The sequence below is a fragment of the Rattus norvegicus genome, chromosome 1 (assembly GCF_021556685.1).
Source record: "Rattus norvegicus strain SHRSP/BbbUtx chromosome 1, alternate assembly SHRSP_T2T, whole genome shotgun sequence".
Taxonomy (NCBI): domain Eukaryota; kingdom Metazoa; phylum Chordata; class Mammalia; order Rodentia; family Muridae; genus Rattus; species Rattus norvegicus.
In genome coordinates this window covers 110,524,952-110,548,881 of record NC_141534.1, presented here as the reverse complement: position 1 = coordinate 110,548,881, position 23,930 = coordinate 110,524,952, and the positions used below count along the sequence as shown (strand labels likewise).

At 48.1% G+C, this 23,930-nt stretch overlaps 1 protein-coding gene across 1 annotated transcript; it reads left to right on the top strand.

Annotated features, from left to right (window-relative positions):
• The first annotated feature begins 18,143 nt into the window (after positions 1-18,143).
• Positions 18,144-23,679, top strand: Dbx1 (developing brain homeobox 1). Its single transcript, NM_001009644.2, has 4 exons — positions 18,144-18,645; positions 19,453-19,554; positions 21,470-21,672; positions 22,374-23,679. Exons 1-4 carry the CDS (start codon positions 18,279-18,281, stop codon positions 22,707-22,709), a joined length of 1,008 nt encoding a protein of 335 aa, NP_001009644.1. The 5' UTR covers positions 18,144-18,278; the 3' UTR covers positions 22,710-23,679.
• The last annotated feature ends 251 nt before the right edge of the window (positions 23,680-23,930 follow it).

Sequence of the window (23,930 nt, the reverse complement as noted above, 5' to 3'; positions counted from 1 at the left end):
CTAAATCCCCAACTCTAAAAAAATGGTTTTTAAGTGCAAAAAAATTAATTTAGTTCTTTGACAGACATTGTGTGTGTGTGTGTGTGTGTGTGTGTGTGTGTGTGTGTGTGTGTAAATATAGATGTATAAAATATATTCTGGTCACTCTCTCCTCCACATCCTCTCACCTTCTTCTCATCCCTATCATCCCGCCCCTCACCAATCCCTTTCTCAGATATATAACCTTTGGATTGATACTATCCTTTGGAGCCTGGTCCTGGGGAGGGGTTACTGGCAGGAGCCAGGTGGCACCAAGGCAGTCACACTGGAAAGATTTTATGCAGTACAAGAGATGGTTTCCAAATAGCAGCAGAGCCCCATAGTCCCCAGAATTACACTCTAGCACAGCAGTTTCAGACCTGTGGGTCATGATCCCTTTGGAGGTTGTATATTAGACATCCTGCATATCAGATATGTACATTATGATTCATAAAAGTAGCCAAATTGCAGCTATGAAGTGCCAACAAAACAATTTTATAGTGGGAGAGGGGGTCACCGCAGCAAGAGGAGCTGTGTTAAAGGGTCACAGCTTTATGGAGGTTGAGAACTACCTCCTTTCTACCCCAAGCAGTCTGCAGTTAGGGCAGAAATACATATAAATGGCTGGGAAGGGTGGTTGAATTACCAGGCGAGAGTCCAGTGACACGGCTGCCCCTCCTCCTAAGAGAGAAGGTCAACAGTCCGCAGGCCTCTCAAAAGTAGGCACAGATGATCTGAGGGAGACTGACAGTGTGACTCAGAGAGTAGCACTGTACACCACGTGCTCCATTACACCCCAGCAGAACGAGGCTATACTCGCATAGAGGCGCATACTTAAGGACTAAGGGTGCTGAGCCCCCCCACGATACTCAAAGAGAACCAGGCCCTGCTTTGCAAGTTCTTACCAACTAAGGTACTGAATCAAATCAGGCCCCAAACGGTGAGTTTTCTAAAGTCAAACTACTTTATCAATACTGGCAACAGACCTGGAATTCTCTTCACAAACACCCAGAGCTCAGAACAGGAGCCATGCATTTCTGAAACTACTGCATTGCCTGAACCAAAAGCGACGTCTCACCGGGGGATGCTCTGCCCCTTTCTGAGCCATGAGAGTCAAGGACTCAGGCCATGAACAACCGAGAGGAAAAAGTGTTGTCCCTGCTGCCTCTGAGAGTCACTCACACCAGGACAGACAAGCCTCCCCCCAGCTCCAGCCCTCCTGGATCCAGAAAACAGCTCTGGGAGCCGCAGAGGGAGGGGCTTTCCTTCTTTACCATCCACACATTCTTCTCTCCAATGATTTTAAACCTTCTCTTGTCCAAATCCCAGCAGAAGAAAATCAAGAGTAACCACTCTCAGAGTTGCCACTATTATGCAAATCAAGACTAATCAAGCCACGCTGCTGTGAGAATTAGTTTATATTTGAATCTAGTGAGGCCTGGATACTCTCGGTAACTGGACCTCGGGCCAAAGCCCTCAGCTAGGTAGCACCTCACATTATTCCTTTGACGAGATGTGAACTGACATACATGCCATGGCTCCCTTTCAATCCGATTACCCCGTTACCCCACATCAATGCTACCCCAGCCATCAGGCTCTGGCGTCCCTCCTTTCATGGGCTGCAAGAACAAGGGACAACCTCTGCTTGATAACAAGCACCCACGCTGCCACCTCGTACCCCCACTCTTAACCCATCATCCCTGCTCAATGGGCTCTATTCGACAAGGTATTTTATTTTGTTTGTAGAAATCAAGGACTCAAAAACAGCGCGAAATCAAGCCTGGCCCAGACTGCAAATTCAAAGCTGCCCTTTCATACAGTGACCAAGGGCCTCTTGGCAGCAAGGCCCCTGTAGTAGCCACCCCTTTAACAGACAGCTTGCCCTCCGCTTCAACGGCCTCCCTAGCGTCTTAGGAACTCTTTTCAAACACACACACACACACACACACACACACACACACACACACACACACACACACACACATACACACACACAGTAGCAAAACAGGTTTCCCCAAGCTCATGTGACCTGAAACTCCATCAGAATGAATCTATGTTTTAAGCCTTACCTTTGTGCTAAACTCATGTTGACAACCACTGAATTCTTTCCTTTTGCTCTACATGGGGAGGGGATGGGTGGCGGGGTGCGGGGAGGAGACTCTCGAAACTGTGTGTCCTAGAAGCTTGGGGAAACACTCCTCCAGGTGTCCTGTCTAGATAAACACACATTTTCTGAAGCCCCTCCCCTGGTAATTAGATTAACGGGCAGCATGTGAGCAGCAGCCCTTCATGCTTTACGCCATTACAGCGTAGAACTAGTGCAGAGGATCTTGAATGGGGCCAGACAAATAAACTATGCACCCACGAGTTGCATGAGAGAGAAAATGGAAATGAGAATGAACACAGCACTGGCTTTCTTTTGTAACACCAACACCAGGTCCATGTAGATTTGGTTCTGTTGGGGTAAGTTTCAGGAGCTACATACAAGCTCCTTCTGTGGCTGCCTTGGTGGTGGTGGGGTCAGCTTTGGAGCAAACTGGAGAAGCCATGAGTCTCCTCCAGGCTCTGATGCTGCTGGGTACAGTGGGCATGGAGAGAGCATGTCATGACCCCATATATGGCTGAATGCCTTCTACAGACATGGCCCCCGGAAGATCCTGGATTTAAAAATCATTGAAGTGATTTTAGCTAGATAGTAGTAGACGCTAAGTGCTTTTGTTTTTGTTTTCGTTTTTGCTTTTGCTTTTGCTTTGTTTTGAGACAGGATTTCTCTATGTAGCGCTGGCTTTTCTGGAACTGTCCATACAGACCAGGCTGGCCTCGAACTCACTGAGATTCACTTGCCTCTGCCTCCCAAGTGCTAGGATTAAAGGTATGTGCCACCTACGATCAAAAACTCAGGTGACAGCAGATGCTGGTAAGGATGTGGAGAAAGAGGAACACTCCTTCATTGTTGGTAAGATTGCAAGTTGGTACAGCCACTCTGAATATCAGTCTGGTAGTTCCTCAGAAAATTGGACATAGTATTACCTGAGGACCCAGCTATACCACTCCTGGGCATAAACCCAAAAGACGTCCTAACATATAACAAGGACACATGCTCTACTATGTTCTTAGCAGCCTTGTTTATAATAGCCAGATGCTGGAAAGAACCCAGATGTCCCTCAACAGAGGAAATGATACAGAAAATGTGGTATATTTACAGAATGGAATACTACTCGGCTATTAAAAACAATTACTTCATGAAATTCTTAGGCAAATGGATGGAACTTGAAAATACCATCCTGAGTGAGGTAACCCAATCACAAAAGAACACACATGGCAGGCACTCACTGATAAGTGGATATTAGCCCAAAAGCTCAGATTACCTAAGATACAATCCATGGACCACATGAAGCTCAAGAGGAAGGAAGACCAAAGTGTGGATGCTTCAGACCATCTTAGAAAGGGGAACAGAAATACTCACAGGAGGAAATATGGAGACAAAGTTTGGAGCAAAAACTGAAGGAAAGGCTATCCAGACACTGCTCCACCTGGGGTATCCATTCCATATACAGATACCAAACCCAGACAATATTGTGGACGCCAAGAAGTGCTTGCTGACGAGAACCTGATATAGCTGTCTCCTGAGAGGCTCTGCCAGAGCCTGACGAATACAGAGGTGGATGCTTGCAGCCAACCATTGAATTGAGAACTGGGTCCCCAGTGGAAGCGTTAGAGAAAGGACTGAGGTAGCTGAAGGGGTTTGCAACGCCATAAGAAGAACAACAATATCAACCAACCAGAGCTCATAGGTACTAAACCACCATCCCAAGAGAACACAGGGATGGACCTTTGGCTCCATCTGCCTCCATCTGTGGATGGCCTTGTCCGGCATCAGTGGGAGGAGAGGCCCTTGGTCCTGTCAAGGCTCGACGCCCCAGTGTAGGGGAATGTCAGGGCAGGGAGGTGGGAGTGGATGGGTGGGGGAGCGCCCTCACAGAAGCAGGGGGATCAGGGATGGAATAGCGAGTTTCTGGAGGGGAAACCAGGAAAGGGGATAACATTTAAAATGTAAACAAGAAAGGAAGGAAGAAAGAAAGAAAAATGGATGCCATCATGCCCAGCCTGATGCTAACCTCTCATGAACGCACTCATGCAATGCACACACATAAACACACACACACATAAACACACACACACACACACACACACACACACAAGGAAAGTTATGAGTGGACTGATGGTCTTTACATTCGTTGTACTTTCTAAAATGACTTTGACAATACAGGTATACAATGTATTATGCAATGTAGTATGATCATGTCAGTTCCATCCCTCTCACCCCTGCCAGCCCTTCTTCCCAATGATTCCCCACTTCTACTGTGGCATCTGTCTGTGTGAGTGTCTCTTTGTGTGTGCAGGTCTTACTTAGCGAAGTGTCTGCTTTACCCATTGCTGTACAGCAAACACAGGCTTTCTCTGACCAAGGCAGACAACCACTTTCTCCCCTCCTCCTTTTCTTTCTGTTAACACAGGGACTTCCCCTGCATATGCAGTTAACTATTTAGGGTCTGGGATGTAGCTCAGTTGGTAGGGTACTTGCCCAGCATGCAGGAAGCTCTAGGTCCCGTTCCCAGCGCTGTATAAAACCAGGCCTGGTGACAATGACCTGTAACACAAACACTCAAAAACTGGAGGCAGGAGGATCAAAACGTCAAGTTCATTCTTGGCTACACAGCAAGTTCAATCCTGGGATATAGGAGACCCTGTCTAATAAGTTTACAAAATAAAAAAAGAAAAAATTGACTGTTTAAAAATAGAAGAGGCGGGCTGGGGATTTAGCTCAGTGGTAGAGCGCTTACCTAGGAAGCGCAAGGCCCTGGGTTCGGTCCCCAGCTCCGAAAAAAAGAACCAAAAAAAAAAAAAAATAGAAGAGGCTTCTAGCAAACAGATCTACTTAAGAGCAGGATTCCTGGACTGGAGAGATGGCTCAGAGGTTAAGAGCACTGTCTGTTCTTCCTAAAGGTCCTGAGTTCAATTCCCAGCAACCACATGGTGGCTCATAACCATCTGTAATGGGATCTGATGCCCTCTTCTGGCCTTCAAGCCAGAATGCAGGCAGAATGGTGTATACATAATAACTAAGTAAATCTTAAATTTAAAAGAAAGAAAGAAAGAAAGAAAGAGAGAAAGAAAAAGAAAAGAAGGGAATTCCCTTTACTGAAATTTTGGCCTTGCTGTCTTTGAACAACTGTCTAAAATTCAGTGCTTTCTATGATTCAGGTACAGACTGGCTCCCACGAGTTGTTTTGCTGTGATGACAGGCTCTCCGTGGCATCGGGATCCCTCACTCTGTGGCCGGGCATCCACAGGGGCCTTATTCTCAGCACCCTGAACCGTACTCTTTGTGTCTGCACTAACCACTACACCGAAATTTAAAAAAAAAAATCCTTCAACCTTCAAACTATGGATGAAAACACAAGTACTTAGAAAGACATTTGACAGCATGTCCATTTATGGCACACACATCTATACTAACCTCCTGCTCTAGGCTCAGGGGGAAAAGGGACAGAAAGAATGAAAGCCAGAGGATGGAGGAATGCTGTGAAATGCTGTTTTTGAATGTAAGAAGGCTGGCACCCACACAGATGGGCACCCATGAAGCCCAAGGGTAGTGGCACTATTAGGAGATATGGCCTTGTTGAAATAGGTGTGGCCATGTTGGAGGAAGTGCATTACTGCATAGGCAGGCTTTGAGGGCTACTAGTTCTCAAGCCCCACCCAGTGGGGGAAGAGAGAGCCTCCTGGCTGCCTGTGGTATCAAGTCTCTTCCTGGCTGCCTTCTGATCGAGATGTAGAACTCTCAGCTCCCCCAGCACCATGTCCGCCTGCATGCTGCCATACTTCCCACTATAATGATACTGGACAGAACTTCTGAAAGCGTAAGGTAGCCCTCATTAAATGTTTGCCTTTACCAGAGTTGCTTTGGTCATGGTGTTTCTTCACAGCAATGAAACCCTAACTAAGGCAGTTACCTATGTCCCAGTGGATGATGTTGCCTCCTTGGGCATGTGGGTTGTACTAACTACACTCCGTGGTTTCAATAATAACAACCAAAAAGCTTTTAAAGGAGAACATGAGATTGGAATGGACATGTGGTGGGGATCAATCTGATTAAGACACATCGTGTGCTTGTATGAAATTTTCAAAGAATTATAAAGACAAGTTGTTTCCCTCCAACTCCTTTCTTCACTTGTAGGGGCCACAGGAATTTTCCCCTCCAACCCTACCTCTCCTCAATCCTGCCCTCAAAGGTAACATCCAGGGAGCCTGAGTTCACCAGCCTAGAGGGAGCTGCCTTCCTCCCTCCCCTAATACTGTCACCTTCCACTGGTGGACAAACTTCCCAGGCTACCCCAAGTGACCCTGGCTCCCTAAATTCCCAGACTGACCTCTTGTCTTCACCATCTTGTTCTCGGAACCTTCCTGGGTCACCTGCCTGCTCAGAACCAGAATTGCCCCAAATGCTGATCGTGATCCCCTCTACCATAATGGCTCTTAGGTTAGCCACTAGGACCCAGTTGAGGGTATTTGTAGGTTTTGGTGACAGCATCATGAGAAAGGGGTGCTCATATGCAGATCATAGAAGCACATGACGCTGAGAATCATCCTACCATACACCACCTCAAATGCACAACACCCATTTCTGTAAAAAGAGCAGGTGCTGAGGTCATAGTGGGAAAGAGGTGGGTAAATACCTACGCACTGAAACGGACACCTGGGACCCTGCACACACTCAGTGAATGTTTGCATCATCATCAGAAGACCCAGCATTCCATCATTCAAACTTTTGTGTTTAAAAGCTAGCTCTACCTTGTCATGTTAGCTTAAGAGTGTCTTGACTCTTAATCCCTGCAGGATGTCGAGGCATTAAGAATTTCTCTTCCAGATTCAGGTGGGAAGGAAGCTCCCTTTGCCGCTGTTCTTGCCTTCTGTTTTGGATGCCGTCACTCGAAGAAGTGATGGCTGGAACTACTGCAGCCTCATGACAGCGAGCTCCAGAGAATATGTGCTGAACAGGGTGAACTAAACACACACACACACACACACACACACACACACACACACACACATGCACGCACATCTTTCATGGACATCACATACAGATGTAGATGGGGAGTCATTGCTAAGACTAAGTCTTATGTATGTAATTATGTGAATCAACTAAGAAGTCTCCAGAAGACAGTCATCTGCTAGAGCCAGAGGGTCAAAGGGAAACAGGAAGACATAATGGACATAAAACAGGGAGAGATCAAGAAGGACAAATATAAGCAGGAGTCTTGTGGGATAGGCTAAAACTCACATCAGTCCTTGGTACTTCTGACATCATTGTGATGAATTACTTGCAAAAGCCCAAGTCCTTCTTCATGGAGTTAACAATGCACCCCTGGCCCAGAAGCCGAAGGGTCTGGGGAGGATGGAGGGCCAGCAGGTAGACTAAGCAGTTGACAAAACTAAGGGATACAAAGACTAAACAGCTGGGCTTAGGTATGGACACAGTATAACACACACACACACACACACACACACACACACACATACACACACACACAAAGATCACATACATAGATGAAATACTTACACATAGATAATATAAGTATGAAAAAACACAAGTCAACAGAAAGCAAGTGGTGAGAATGTAGCATTTCAGCTCTGGTTTGAAGGAAGAGATGTTTTTAACAGAAGAAAGCAAACAGAGGGCAGAACAAATGTGAAGACGGCCTGTGAAGAGAGCACCTGACACCTGAGTGGCAGGAATTTAAGGGAAGGGATAGTCCATGGCCAGCATTGCTATGTCACTCCAACAGGAGGATGCCAGGGCAAGGTGACCCATTAGAAGCTTCTGATGTGTGATTCCATCGATAAGTTGGAGCGATGAAGAACAGACTAGACTACAGCCCAAAGAGACACAGAGAAGAAAAGCACCAAGGCAGCTGAAAGGCATGGGGGAAAAGAAAGGCTGCTCAGGAAGAAACAGGGAGTGATTCCAGCCTACCCTCCCCCAGTGGGGAGGATAAGCCAAACCCACAACCACAGAGGGTGATACTGTAACAATTTGCCTCATTCTCACTGAATGCTCCTGGGGTGCAGGCACTCAAGAAAAGGCTGCCCAACTAAGAAGACCCCCCCCAAATAAATGGGAACAGACACCCATCTCAATCATGCATAACCCACCATTTAGAAAGGAGAAACGTGAAGAGAGAAGCAAGGTGGCTCCCCTAAACAGCTCGCCCATAGCTAAACCCAAGGATTCTGAGAAGCTGGAACATCAGACAAAGAATTCAAAAGTCTATCATTTTAAAATGATTAATGATCTTAGAGAGGATTCTGAAGTGGACATTTCTGGTTTCTTTGGAGACTCGGGTTATGATGTTTCCCTGGGGCAGACAGGTAAAAGAATGTTTTTGCTAAGGCAGACATGTGAAAGACCGTTTTCTGAAGCAGGCACAGGCGAAAGGATGTTTTGCTGTAGCAAACACGTGAAAGGATGCAGGCGGGAGCTCGAGCATCGGTTTGCTTTACTCCACCTTGCTATTCTTTGCTGACGACGCGTGCATGACTTGGTTCGCCTTACACGACATTGCTGAGCTTCGCTTGTGTTAACTTCGTGGAGAGAAACTCACTAAAGGATTTGTGAGATTGCTGCTGCTTCTTGCCACTTCTGCAGACAAAAGGTGATTTGGTGAGCCTCAAGGTTTCTTCTGGATTGAACTGCCTTACCGATTCGTGCGTGGTGTCTGCCAAATCGACTGTACTGCAGCTGCTGATTCGTGTTTGGTGTTTTCTAGTGGACTGAAATGAGAACAATTAAGATTAGAATCACCCCCAAAGAACTATTTCTGAACAGGTGTACTCCCCCCCCCCATATCCTAATAGCCTTTCCACCCCACTACCTCTGGTGGGTAGTGGGCTAGAGATGAGGTTGAATCCTTAGCAAAGGAAAACATATAACCACAGGATTCAACTGAACCAACGGATGAAACGGAGTCAATTCTAGGTATGGACAATCTGGGCACTATGGAGCCTGCCTGTAGTCGGACGCTGTGGCAGGAGGGATGTGAACTTGAGCTCAGCCCTGGCTACTAGTAAGACTCTGTCTTAAAGGGTCTGGATGAGAAATGTTCCAGCCTGTAAGAGAAGTTTCAGCAAAAGAGAGGGGTTTTCTAGAAAAACCCGGAGACCTGGGAAACAAAAAGCAACAACAATTGAACTAGAAACTCAACATTATTGATGTACAGACCGCCAGCTAGAAGAAAGACTACCAGCAATTGAAGACAGAGTTGGAGAACTGCTTCATTTAGATAGAAAGAAAAGCTCCAAGATGTCATGACCACAAATGAGGCCTCTGGCAAAAGCCAAGAAGCTGAACCAACAGATCTGTGTTGTAGAAGAAGGAATTTAGTGACAGAGAAAAACATGGAAAGCCTACTCAGTGGAGAGGGGGTCCCCAAATCTGGAGAAAGAAATGTAGTGGTTAGTTTTTATTGTCAACTTGACCTAACCTAAGAGTCATCCAGGAAGGGCACATCTCACTTATAAAGCTGCCCCAATTAAGTCGGCCTGTGGCAATGTCCGAGAGACCTCATCTTGTTTGGTGATTGAGGTGGGAGGGCTCTGCCCACTATAGGTGAAATCGTCCATCGGCAGATGGGTCTGGGCTGAATAAGAAAGGTGGCAGACAGTAAGCCTGTAAGCAGCATTTGCCTGTGGTCCATGATCTCCTGTCTTGATTTCCTTCCATGATGGACTGTGGCCTGCAAGCTGAAAGAAACCTTAGTCCCCCAAATTGGTTTTGGTCATAGTGTTTACCACAACAGCAAAGTAAACTAGAACAGCATCTGAGTCCTAATGTATTTAGATCCTAAAATAGATGGAACCACCAAATAACCTCTCCCCGTGGTACATGCATGCGTGCGTGGGTGGGTGCGTGCGTGCGTGCGTGGGTGGGTGTGTGGGTGGGTGGGTGCATGCGTGCGTGCGTGCGTGCGTGCGCGCGCCTGTGTATTTATATGAGTACAGGTGCCTGGAAGCCAGAAGAGTCATATCCAACCGAAACTGGAGATTCAGATGGCTGTGAGCTCCCTGACATAGGTACTGGGAATGAAATTTAGGTCTTCTGGAAGAGCAGTTAACTGCTTTTAACTGCCGATCCACTTCCCAGCCCACCTCTCCCTGTCTTAGCACTAAAGAGCCAAGCGTATAGAACAGAGAGAATGCCCACGGCTGCAGAAAATGTGCTGAGTTACAAAGACAAACCTGACAGAATGACAGCAGACCCGTCAGCGGCGGTGTCCACGGCCAAGATGGCTGAACATTCCACACTTCAGAATAAAATAACTGCAACCAAGACTACTCTATCCGGCAAATCTGCCTTTTAGGACCGAAGGAGAAACAAAGACCCTCCACGATAATCATCAAGTGAGATGACTGATCCATGAAGTCTAAGAACAGCACAGCAGAAGACACTTAATGGCTTCTGCACACAGAAGTAAGTCCGCACACGGGCATGGGTGCTGGAGAAAGGATGCATCTCAAAGAGAAGGAGGTGGGAAGGACCGATCATCACTAACTCAGCCAGCATCAAAGATGGAGATGGGAAACCCGCACACATCTAAGTATTAGCTGCAAACATCCGTGGTTTTTTCTCCACAACCAAAAGACCCAGATTGCCAGAACGGATCCTAGGATAAGGTACAATACGAATAAGAATGTTTACTGACCACACTTCTGTCCTGTGATCTTCCCACGGGTACCTGCTAAGAAGACAGTAATTAGAAAGCTAATTTTCATTACAATATGAAGGACCAGTGACCTTGCCTTTAGTCCTCCCACTGGAGTCTGGACCAGACAATACTCCTGTATCTCAAAAATACAGTTTCCCATGAGAAATGAGTTGGGTGCTACTCTCTTCAGCTTCCCCTACTTGATCCTGATTCTACAACGGCCTCTCTGATTCCTGACGTTTTTATTTGTGAGGCGGGGTTGGAGGTGATGTGGGGAGAATCATTTTTTGATCATTCTTTTTATGTTGTCTCTGTTCTGTTTTTTCTTTTTTTTCTTTTAGATTTGTTTATTTTATGAGTACACTGTAGCTGTCTTCAGACACACCAGAAGAGGGCATCAGATCCCACTACAGATGGTTGTGAGCCACCATGTGGTCGCTGGGAATTGAACTCAGGACCTCTGGAAGAGCAGTCAGTGCTCTTAACCGCTGAGCCATCTCTCCAGCTCCTCTGTTCTGCTTTTTTTTTTTAAAGATTTTTCCATACATTATGTTTCGATAATGTTTTTCCCTCCCCCAACTCCTTCCAGATCCCCTCCATCTTCCTACCCACCCAACCTTTATGTTCTTGTTATCTTTCAGAAACAAACAAAGGAAAAAACAAAAACCAAGAAGCACAAGAAACTCACAAAACACAAAAAATCAAAACAAGCAAAAGACCAATAGGACAAAAAAAAAAAAAAAAATCCAAAAACAAACTGAAAGAAGCAAACAGAACCCTTGAGTTCATTTTGTGTCCGCCTGTCACTCCTAGGCACTGCGCCTGCCTGAGATGTAGTTGACAGACCCAGTGATGCTCCACTGGAGAAAACCAATTTTCCCTCCACCAACAGAGAAAAGTTACACATAGTTTCTTGCTAGAAGTTGAATCCCACGTCCACATCCCCTCTGAGCTCCAGTCTGGCTTGAACCGGTACAGGTCTCCTATGCGCTGCCCTCATCTCTGCGTGCTGATTTGCACAGCAGTCCTGTTGCGTCTGTTTCCTGGGAGTCATGCATCACCCCTGGTTCTTACGGTCTCTCTGCCTCCTCCTGCACACAGATCCCTGAGCCTTGAGGTTTGAGGGAGATCTGCCACTTAGGACCGAATGCTCCAAAGTCATACAGCTGTGGGTCTTTACAGTAACTCCCGCCCACTGCAAGAAAAAGCTTCTCTGGTGAAGGCTGGGCGAGGCACTGCTCTGTGGCTATAGCAGCATCTCTTCAGGAGTCATCTATTGCTTTGTTCTTTTGCTGACTAATAATATTGATTAACCAACTGATCCTATTAAGTTTTCCCTTAGGCCCATGACTTTTTTGTCTGTCTGTCTGTCTGTCTGTTTTTTAAATAGGGATTCATCCTGTAGTCCAGACAGGCTCCCAACTCTCAATCCTCCAGGCCCCAATGTGTCTCCAGTATGGCTATTATGGGACCTTCCTTCTATATTTTCCTTGTCGAACATTAAAGAAAAGGAGGGAAGAGGTAAGGAAACAAGAATTGGTTCCAGAAAAGAGTCTCAGGTCAGAGACAAACAAACTGTCCTCCTCGAAGGCTCTTAAATGTTGGACAGAAGTAATTTTAAAAAAAAAGATTTTAAAAACGTGTCCGTGTGTTTATGTGAATGTATGCCATATTTAGGCAGGTGCCTGAGAAGGTTGGAAGAGGACATCAGATTACCCTGGAGCTGGAGTTACAGGCAGTTGTGAGCCGACTGATGCGGGTGCTGGGGATAGAACTCTGATCCTCTTCGAGAACAAAAAGCTCTCTTAACTGCTGAGCCATACCTCAAATCCCTAGAACTGTTCTGATATTAAGATGGCAACTTGCCAAGATCCAGGCTGCTGTAGGCTCCACAACATGGGACATGGACTTCTTATGTGCAGAATGAACAAAACTGTCTTCCAGGAAAAGGGGAGGGAGGGTGGTCTCCAGGATCTATACCCAAGATGACTTCTGTTGAGATACAAAAGGGGCAGCTGGTCTGCACTCCTGAGTCCTGGGAGATCAGAGAAGGGTGAACAGATATCTGTCTCTTTCCTGTCTGTAGACAAAAGCAGCCATTTTGGTAGGGAGAGACAGCCTTCTCACCCAGCCAACTTCACCTTCACCCAAGCCTCTCTTCCCAGAATGAGGAAGAGACAGAAAATCAATAAGTCGCACTTGGGATGAGAAGGGGGGAGGGAGACTTGGAAAGAATGAAGCTGCAGTGTGATTGAAGCAATTGGAGCCCATGACAAGGGTGACTGCTAGGGAGGAGACCCTCCTTTCTTCCTGGTGGAGGAAGGGCCTAAGAATAGCTTCAACAGGGCTGAAAGGGTCAGGCTAGAACCTGAGAGTTTGTTGATCTCTGAGACCTGGGAGTGGGGAGGGCAGAAAGTGGGCCTGTGCAATCCTTCCTCAGTGGCCAATCTACAGGCTCCTAGCAGGTCTAGCTTCCCTCTTCCAGGAACACTTCTTTTTTGGTATTCATTCTAGGCCCAAAGGCTCAGCTGCTGGAGCCCCAGAGCCAGCTGTGCCAACAGCAGGAGTGTTTTCCAGTCTAAGAAGCTCAAAGCTGTAAGGGTTTTTAAAAAGCTCTATGAAGCAACCTTTTATTTTACCCATGGACCCACGGAGGCCCGGGAGAAGAGGACTCTCTTCGCAGACACACCATAAGTGATCTGGATGCCAATATGAGTTAAAAGGCTAGAACTGGGCCCTGGTGAGACAGATAACCTGAGTTCCCAGGACCCACCCATGTGGTAGAAGAACAGAATCAACTCCTGTCAGTTGTCCTCTTACACACACACACACACACACACACACACACACACACACACACACACACACACTTTCGTTTTTCCAATTTAAAGACTAGAATTAAGTAATCAAAAAGAGAAGGGAGTTTATCTTCAAGACTAAGAGTGCAAACCCTGAACTCAGTTTCTCAGATAAGGTGGTGTGGAGGGCTGAGAGAAAGACTGAAGCCTCGACTCACCGAGGTTTAATTTCAATCATTTCCAGTGGACTCTGATGTACTGCCTAGCACTCTGGAGCTCTGCATCCCTGGAAGGGAGGGGCGCGGGGGCGGGAGGAGGAAAGGGGGAGGGCAGGAGGGCGAGGGGGGACGAGGCGAGGTGGAGGGTGCGGGGGGGGGGGGGGGACGGGGGGGGGGAGACTACCAAACCAGTACCACAGCACTGGGCTGCCCTTCAGAGATCCTTTTTCTTTGAATTATAAAAAAAAAAAAAATTAAAAGGAAAAAGAAAAGAAAACACAAAAAAACTCACCAAAAAAACACAACACACAGTTAACCACCTGTCAGGGCTGAGGATACAATAAGGGCCTTGGAAAAAGAGCTTTTCATGCATGCGTAATATATTTGTTCAGCTATTCACTTAATGAGGCTGATCAATGTGATGGGAGACAATGGTCAAGTTAATCTATTTAGTAAAATGTTTTGAGACTTTCAGGCTAGGAGAAGGAGGGGAGCCTTTGGCGACATTTTCATTTAAATAACACTCCTCTCTCTTAGGCTGCACGAGGGGGGTTCAGGCAATCTATGTGAATATAATTTCTTATAAACGTGTCTTTAATGGGTTTAATTCACCCTTGCCAGCTGTTTTGGGAGCTATTTTGTAAGAGCAAAACAAACGTTGCAGGCCTGGAAAGCTAGTTAAAATTAGTTTCGGTCAGCGAGGCCAAGCTATATTTTCTAGAAACCATCTGCTTGATTGGCACAATGGGAGGATTTTCGAGGAAAAAGAGGGGAGCGAGTGTGAAAGGGAAGGGGGTGTGTGTGTTAGAAGCGGCTGGGGCCACTGGTAGCTCCTTGGGCCTATTCTAAAGGTGAGCCCCTTAGAGTTATCTTAATAGAGGCCGGGGCTGTAGAAAAGGCTTCTGCTGTGCCTAGAGCGCTCGCGTGCTCCTCTGTTGCTAGTCTAGGCGGCATTCTTCTCTCACCTCCTGGACCCAGAGAAGCCTTGGGTGAGAGGGTGCAAGGCACCATAGCCTCCTACCTAGGGAACTGCCTGCCTCTCCTAGCTTACTTTCTCCCTACTCCGGTGCATGGAGGACCAAAGCCTGTGGGGTCTGCAGCTTGAAAAGGCAGCCTTAGCATCCCGCAACACTGAAGCCGGCACTGCTTTCTTTCCCTGAGAACTATGGAGCTCCTCGCTATGTGGCCCAAGCTTCCTTAGTCTAGGCCCTGTTCCTTCGGAGAGATCTGTTGAGAGGTCGCAAAAGCACTTGCCTAGCAGAAAAGGAGACTGAAAGGACTGGGGACTGGAGATGGATCTGCAGCTTCCTGTCGCTGCAAAGCAGAGTAGGGCCTGACCCCGACCCGGAGCCCCAACTTGTTCCCCTCCTGTTGTCGTCATTCTTTAGTTTTGCTTCTTTAGACTGGTTCTCTCTTTGCAGACTTGGCCGGCCTGGAACTCACTGAGTAGACTAGTGTAGAACTCCCAGAGATCCTCTTGCCTTTACCTGCGCTGGGATTAAAGGTGTGCACCTTCTTCCCTGGAAAGAGAAACAGGCAGAAAGCTCAACTGCGGTTTAAGAATGGGAATGTTTTCTCCGAAATAAACTTGAAGATAACGATGTTACAGTAAGTGTCAGGACTCACAAAAACCCTCGAGCTCAGGTCAAATGGCATTAGTCACAGGACTTAGGCGCGCCCGCCATGCGCGTGGCCTGCGGTGGCCACGAGTTTGAAAAGGCTCGTTTCAGAAATCACTTTAAAGTTAAAATCCGTTCCTGATATTTTTTCTTCCTTAGGATTTAATTTTGCTCTTTCAATGGTGGCCAGCCTTGCTTCCCCCTCTCCATCCCCCCCCCCCCCCCGCGACCCCTCACTTTTGCTATTTGCACCAGAGGAACTCTTAAGAGGTCTCAGCAAAAGGTAGAGAGCTACTTTAAAGTGAATTTGGGTGGCCTGTGAAAGCAGCGCTTTAGTTACGTTTGGATTATGGAGAAGCCTGAGAATGAGAAAGGTAGCTAGCCTGCCAGGGTTGCAAAAACCACACCTTAGCGGAAGTAACCTCGAGGAGAAGCGGGACCTTGGAAGACCCAGGCTGCTCTCTGGTCCTTTCTTTCTTTGCAGAAACCTAGCAAATTCTGCAGGTTGAGGCTGAACTCTTCATCCGAAGAGAGGAAGTGCCTGATGGATAGGAATTCTGGCACCTGTAGTCACAAGGACCTTCAGAATTTCAGAGCTGCCTCGAATGTGGGAACCGGGTTGGGCGTCGGGAGTGGGGGAGCAGCAGGGGTGGGCAGCAGGGGGGTGGGTAAAGGGAAAGGGTAGGAAATAAGGGGGTGGGAGGGAAAGAGGGGAGGAGATTGGAGAGAAAAAAAACGGGAAATGGAGAAAAGGGGAAAGAAGGAGGAGAGGAGAAAAAAGAGTTTTAGTTTGTTTTGTGAAGAACTTTTAAAAAGAGGAACTTTCAAAACTTCCCAACAGATCTTACATGTACAGGATCCTGAGGTACTAGGTCTATAATCAAATGGCCACTTATCTGATTTATCTGATCTGGTCATTCTAGACAGCTATTCCTCCTGATACAGGAACAGCCCCGGGTTCCGAAACTCTGCAGTTCCACCAATCTTCAAGCATGAATTCACCCCCAGAGTCTGGCCCTAAATAACTTTTTAATTTGAATCAAGGGAGAGCTTTAGTGCGCTCCGTTTCTGGTTTAATGTGATATACATCGCAGATGCACTTTCATGAATGGTTAAAGCAACGACATGGTGATCATCAGCACAAAACGCCCTGAACAAAACCATCGAGAGAAATAGGCTGGTTAATAAGATTTTTTTTTGAGAAAGCTTTGTGTTAAAAAGCAAAAAGGAAAACCAGCTGAAAGTGACAGTTAGTTCATGGCTAATAGGATCAGGGCTGCCTAGCAGGGCTGCACACTTCTCTTTGGGGAGGGTTCAATCGCACTAAAGAAATGAATGGGACATTTAACACATCTGTCATCTTGCCGAGCCGAGCCAGAAACCGGGCAGTGGAAGCTCAGAGCCACCTCAGCCCTGACCGAGGAAAGCCAAGGGAGGCTCTCCAGGATTCTGGTTGGAGACACTAAACTTCGGAGAGTCTTTTCTCTGTGAACTTAGTTCTTCCTCGTAGTTTTTACATATTTCTACTTTGCAGTGAACCTAGAATCTGGCACAAATAAACGTGCGGGAGTTAAGCAATTCGAAATACCCTGAGTTGTGTCATAACTTTCAAGGACTCTGGCTTAAACAAAGAGAGTAGTGAACGTCAATGCTCCTAAAGGTTGGGAAAAAGAGACCCTAACAGGTTTGTGCTACCCGGAGGCTAATGCTTTCAAGGGTTTGAGCCCTTCCCAAGTGGAATTCCCAATCTGGTTAGGTTCTGCCGGGCTCCTCCTCCAAGGACCAGTCCTTGGGCTGGGGCAGAGTCCCAAAAAAAGTTCTCTCTCTCTCTCTCTCTCTCTCTCTCTCTCTCTCTCTCTCTCTCTCTCTCTCTCTCTCCCTCCCTCCCTCCCTCCCTCCCTCCCTCCCTCCTCCTCTTCCCCCTCTCTCCTTCTCCGGGTCCCCCTCCTCCTCTCACTCTCTCCCTCCCTCTTTCCAGGTTATTGGGAATTAGAAGTGAACAGTTTCCCACCAACTTTGGAATTGAACTATTCTCCGAAAACCAAACCAAAACAACACCCCTCAAGTCTTCCCAAACCCGACGGACTGTCGTGGGATAGCACGGGAGTTTCTATTTCCAAGTGTGAGAGATGAACTTCTAACCCATCCCTGGCATCTGCTTTGCGTCCCATTGAGTGAGAAATAGCTGGAGACCGGTATGTTTTCATGCTTAAAGGCTTGAAATTTTCCACACGGGGCACCTCACACACAAGGGAGAGTTATTTTACCGATAGCCTGGAGATGTAGTTCTATGAATATTTATTGATTTATTTTCTAGACTCAGCAGGGGTCCGCAAATAAATTTAGTGGGTTCTTTAAATAATTCCTTTTCTATGAGGCAAGATGTCATCTGAAACTTCTAAATAGGCATTTAATTAGCCCGGGTGTTGCTTCAGAACAAAAACCTCCAGCGAGAGCTTTGGGGGCTCACTGTATAGTAGAGAGGCCGTCGATGCACAGCGTTGATGCGCGCCGGCCTTTGTTGCCGCCCCATTGTGAGGGCCATGCTTATGAAGACTAATCCAATCATAAATTGCATCTCTGAACCAATCAGAGAGCCCGGAGCCTCCCGCGAATGAAGCCCGAGTGGAGAACTTTGTTGAACTTCATTGTCAGAGCTGTCAGTTTTCAAAGCGCTGGAGCGGGCGGGCCACTATAAAACCATCTCCTGGACTGGAGAGCCACAGAAGACTTGCAGACGCCCAAGTAGGACGGTTACCAGGATACTGAGCTGAAGAGGGCACCGCGGGAGGGGTGGGAAGCCAGGAGCTTGCCCTCCGGCCAAGGAAAGGGGGCTACAGCACCAGCCCCGCTCTGACCATGATGTTCCCCGGCCTCCTTGCGCCCCCCGCGGGATACCCTAGCCTCCTGCGACCCACGCCCACCTTAACACTGCCCCAGTCCCTTCAATCCGCATTTTCTGGCCACTCTAGTTTCCTAGTAGAAGATTTGATCCGCATCAGCCGGCCCCCCACCTACCTGCCCCGCAGCATACCCACTGCCAGCCTGTCACCCCCGAGGCAGGAGGCCCCCACAGCCCTCGCCGACTCTGGGACCTCGGACCTGGGCTCTCCTGGGTCCGGGAGCCGGAGGGGCAGTTCTCCACAGACCGCCCTCTCCCCGGCCAGCGAGCCCACGTTTCTGAAGTTTGGGGTGAATGCCATCCTTTCGTCCGCGCCCAGAAGAGGTAAGTAACAATCGTGCCCTCGACGTACACGTCCAGCGGCCGGACATGCACTCAATCCCTCACAGACTAATTCCTCTGCGCTTGTTGGTACACAGTTCCACGCAGGAATTCAGACCTCAAGGCCCAAGTCACTGGTTATGAAACTTAGGTATCGAGGATTTAGGGGGAGGAAAAGTCTCAGGCCTTATGGGTATCCTCAAAATGAACTTGAGCCCTGGGACCATTGAGTGCAGTTCCCTAGTCTGGCGTCTCAGCGCCCTAGTCTGGCGTCTCAGCGCAAGCGCTTTGGCGTCTGCGTTCCCACCCTCAAGACTAGGAAAGAGATTTTTTTTTGCTTTAAATCCAACACGTACGTATGTTTATTGAGTTGGTTTGTACTATTATGGATGGATTTGCAAGACCCCACCAGACCCTCCCTATTTGCCTAAGTCTCTGGAATGGTGATGGGATGGGGGCACAAATGAGATGATACTACACAAATTTATTTTACTCAGAGACTACATTTTTGAAAGATGCCTCTGGGGCTGGAGAGATGACTCAGTGGTTAAGAGCACTGGCTGCTCTCCCAGAGGCCCTAAGTTCAAATCCCAGCAACCACATGGTGGCTCACAACCATCTGTAATGAGATCTGATACCCTCTTCTGGTGTGTCTGAAGACAGCTACAGTGTACATATATAAATATGATAAATAAACAAATCTTTTTTAAAAAGATGCCTGCTGCAGTGTTAATTAGATCGTGTGTGTGACGCGCTACGCAGTGATCAAGCACATGACCAAATCCTATCTCTCTTCCCCCGCCCTACTAGAAACTTCGCCGGCTTTGCTGCAGAGTCCCCCTCCCAAGACGTTCGCCTTTCCATACTTCGAAGGCTCGTTCCAACCCTTCATCAGATCCTCCTATTTTCCAGGTAGGTCTCTTTGGCGTTTTTTCGCTCCGGGCGGGACAGCCCGCCCCAGTCCCGGCCGTCGCTCCCTACCCTGAAGTCGTATTTCTCCGTCCACCCCTCGGGGTTACGCTCTGGTTCAGAGGTTGCGAGGCGTACAACATTCACGAATCCGTCGCGCCAATTTGATACCCCATTTAGCACAAGCAGTGACTGCTTGACACTACGCACCAATTCCCTGCTCTACAAATTAGCAAGAATTGTCATGGTCCGCATTTGAGGCGGTTCCCTTCCCGGCGAGGAGCTGTTGGCATCCCTTCACGCCGCCGTTTCCCACAGAGTTGGTGCACTTGGCCACCATTCGCCACAAAGGTCTCAGCACCGTGACCAATTGGCCAGCTCCTCTGGGCAACCACACGCAGACCGGCTCTCGCTCCTCCACGCCGCCGAAAAACACCTACCAGCCGCAGCTAATTTCTCGTTAACATTCATTCAGGGCTGCTTTTTTTTTTTCCCACAAGACCACATGGGGTGCCCTCTTGTGTGGGATGCTTGGGGTTGCTTGGGGGTAGGAAGCCTAGATCCTCCCGCGACCCTAACCTGCGCTTGCCAATTTCATGTCCCAAACCCATAACTTGCCCGTGGGCTCTTTTTGTAAAAGAAGAAACAGTTGGCAGAATCCGTCTCTGGGTCTTGGTCTAGAGTAGGCAAAACACCCTCAAGAGTTTTCATCCTAAGAATTAGGAGTGTTTAAGCATTGCCTCGAACACTTTACGGCTGCTTAAAAATCAAGGAAGACCCCTTAGATAAGAAGGGGCCAGAGACTGGGTGCAGTGGGTGGGGGCAGGGCAGGACCAGGACAGCACTCCCAATATCAGCAAAAGAAACTAGCCACGCATTTTTTTTTTTTAAGGGAGAGAAGAAACTCTCCACCACCACCATTCAGGCTTTTGCCCACAATGGAATTTGCTCCTTTCTCCTGGGTCTCAATGGTCTAACAAAAACAACCCGAGCTTTATAAATAGCTTTTCGTGTCCATTTAATGTGAAAGATTGGGGGTAGAGAAGCCTCTGCCATCACCGCTCTCCCAATGGTCTCAGCCTGCAGTTGTGTTTAGCTTGAGTGTAAATCTCTTTTGTCCCGGTAATATATGGCTCTCGCTGCTTGTCCATAGCCTTTTGCGGTTAGTTCATTACTACACAATTACCATTCACGCTTCGTTAGCGTCTCTGTTTCTTTTTGTTTTTCTTTTTCTCTCCCTTAAAGCGAAACTCTCCCCCTTTCTATAGCGCCAATTCCCAGTGGGAAGCGGTCAATGTGCTAATTAGACGCCACTTTCCTTGTATTCAAAACGATTTCTTTACGTTGTGGGGGAGGCAGAAAAATCATATGTAGTTTTAAAAAACGATGAATGACTGGATTTTTTTTTAAAGCCAAAGCAGATTTTTCCCTGTCTGCCAACCAGCAAAGTACCTTGTTTTAAAAGGTACAGATGGGACCATGGTGATTGCGAGTCCGTGGGTTTTGGGGGGAGGGGGAGTGGAGGTGTGCTGAGTGGTCTCCGTGGGATTATTTTTATTCCTGTAATTTTCTTTATTCTGTTGCCATTTAAGCTGGTTGGTGCGGATTGTTTCTCTAAGACCATTGAATGGAAGTGGGGGGAAAGCAACAGGCAATTGTGGTCACTGTTTTCGTGGTTTTTCCTAATCCGGGTTTGCACGGTTGAAAGGGAAAGTCATTTGTGCGGAAAGAGCCTTTCATTCGGGCAGGTTGTAGGTTCTGCGTCTATTCTCTACCGGGAGAGAAAGGAGTGCTTTAAAGAGATAAAGGGACCCGAGGGGAAAAAAGGAGGCAGAAAGCTAGCGAAAACGGCCCGGGAGAGGCGGATGCTCGGCTCTGCAGGACACCCGGCTCATTCTCTATTTCCCTCACCCCGCAGCTTCCTCCAGCGTCGTGCCTATTCCTGGTACCTTCTCCTGGCCGCTGGCCGCTCGCGGCAAGCCTCGCCGGGGCATGCTGCGCAGAGCCGTGTTCTCTGACGTGCAGCGAAAAGCCCTGGAGAAGACGTTTCAGAAACAGAAGTACATCAGCAAGCCAGACCGGAAAAAGCTGGCTTCCAAGCTGGGCTTGAAGGACTCGCAGGTGCACGCAGCCTCCACCGCCCCACCCTCACGCAGCACCCTAGCCCATGCTAATCAATTGCGAGAGCTCTCTGATGCCTCTTGGGCTGGAGGAGCAGCTGGGGAAACCCAGGCCTAGCGAGGGAGTGAGCATGAGTGCCAAGTTATTTGAGGTTTCCCTAGAGCAGCCTCCTTTTCCCGCCCCCTCCACCGCTCCCCTCCCCCCTTTCCATCTTACTAGGCTCACCTCCCCCCACCCATCCAGCTGAGTCAGATGCTGAAGGAGAGGATGGATGGATGTAAGGGTACTTGAATAGATATGTGGATGGATAGGTGTATACGCTAGGATAGGTATGTATGCAGATGGATGTGTGCATGGATAGGTGTATGCAGGTATAGGGGTAGGTGGATGGTTACATGAATAGGTACATAGATGCATGAATTGGATGGGTGGGTCATAGCTATGGGGGTGAGTGGATGAATGCACGAATTCAATCGAACGAGCCTGGATGTGCAGGTAGGTAGATGAGTGGAGCGGGAGTAAAAAGGGAGTACAAGGCTGTTGGGGAAAACCCCACAGAAATCACCTTGAAGGCAGGAAAGACAGCGCCCTCCTCCGTGGTCCCCAAGTCTGGCTCCTGAGGGTTGCCCCAACCACCCTAACCTGCAACCCCCCTCACTGTGAGCAAGACACTAACTGGTTTTCCGGTTCTTCCCTCACAGGTGAAAATCTGGTTCCAGAATCGACGCATGAAGTGGCGGAACTCCAAAGAGCGGGAGCTCCTGTCTAGCGGGGGCTGCCGAGAGCAGACCCTCCCTACAAAACTGAACCCTCATCCGGACCTCAGTGATGTAGGCCAGAAGGGCCCTGGGGATGAGGAGGAAGATAGTCCTGGTGCCAGCCTGGCCTACCATGCACCCCCAGATCCTCGACACCTGCTGGAAGGGCCACTGCCTGCCTCGCCAGCGCACTCGAGCAGCCCGGGTAAACCCTCAGACTTCTCTGATTCTGATGAGGATGAGGAAGGTGAGGAGGACGAGGAAATCACTGTGTCCTAGGAGCCCCTGCAGCGGCTCTGGTGCTGTTGCAATTGGAAACTGGAGAGGGAACGCCCACGTGGCCACCTCTGTACAGGATCCAGGATCCTGCCTCTTCTCAGAACAGATCCACCACCTCCTCAGGGGTGGCGCCACCCTTTCTGTTGTTCCAGAGACATTTCCTTGCTGCTGCCACCTCTAAATAGCCCTTCCCACAGACGTGTGGGTCTTTTTCCCAAGGGCAACATTGGATCTATTTATTGCAAATTATTTTACACCGTGTGCAGGGCGTGTATGGAGAGGGGTGTCTCTAGTCTCGCTACCAGCGCTTACCGTGAGCCAGGTCCTATCAAACACCACGCCTCTGACCCTTAACTTCCTGGATGGCCACCTTTCCGGAAGTATCCGTCAGCCATCCGGGTCTTCTCACATAAGAGATTCCACAAGAGAGTGAGGGCACAGCCACGCCTCCCTGCCTAAGGGAAAGCACTAAGGGGTTTTCTTGATGCTTCTTTGGCGGGAGGAAGTGATTTCTCTCTGTAGAGAAGGGCGTGTCTCTGTTTCTATGCTACTTTGAAACATTTAAACTTTCTCTACACCTAGGACATGTGCGCCCCGGCGCTCTGCTTTGTGTTCTTTTGCTATTTCAAGGGGAGCCTTTTGCCGAACTGCCAGCTGGCACTGGGGTGTGGACTTGTCTGCCTCTCTGACGCGCTTCACCCAGCTTTGCTGTCCATGCGGCTTCCATGCGTTGTGCTCTACTGTGTATCTATATTTTGTATGGATATTTTATACGGAGGTTATTGTGAATGACCACAATGAAGGGCTGGCTGCGTATTTTTCTCTGCAATGGTCTTTAAAGTTTGAAAGGGTAGCTGTGTAACTTCATAATTTATAAGGAAATGCTTATTTTGTATTTTTTACCATGTACAGACTTTTTATATATGTATATATGTATCAAATGGACAAATGCCAAATAAAAAGTAGAATGGATTTGATGGCTAAAGGGCATCATTAATTCACAAAAGAAACAGGATTGGTCTCGTGGATACCCAGGAGGCAAACTATTAAAATATAACCCTTTATGCTAATTGACAAGCGACAGCTCAAGTAAGAGTGGACCAAGAAGCTGGGCTTGCAACTAACCTCCCATTCTCCCAGACCAAAGGGATGGGCTGCAAGAGGCCTGTGCAGGGCAGTCGGGTTGTTCACACCTGCAGTGGTTTGCATGTTCCCCTGGAA

Excerpts from the sequence above, each read along its gene's own strand:
- Dbx1 (NM_001009644.2), top strand. The coding sequence starts at position 18,279 with ATGATGTTCCCCGGCCTCCTTGCGCCCCCCGCGGGATACCCTAGCCTC. Across the intron at positions 18,646-19,452 it reads TTCGTCCGCGCCCAGAAGAG|AAACTTCGCCGGCTTTGCTG; the intron begins GTAAGTAACAAT and ends CCGCCCTACTAG. Across the intron at positions 21,673-22,373 it reads TGGGCTTGAAGGACTCGCAG|GTGAAAATCTGGTTCCAGAA; the intron begins GTGCACGCAGCC and ends CTTCCCTCACAG.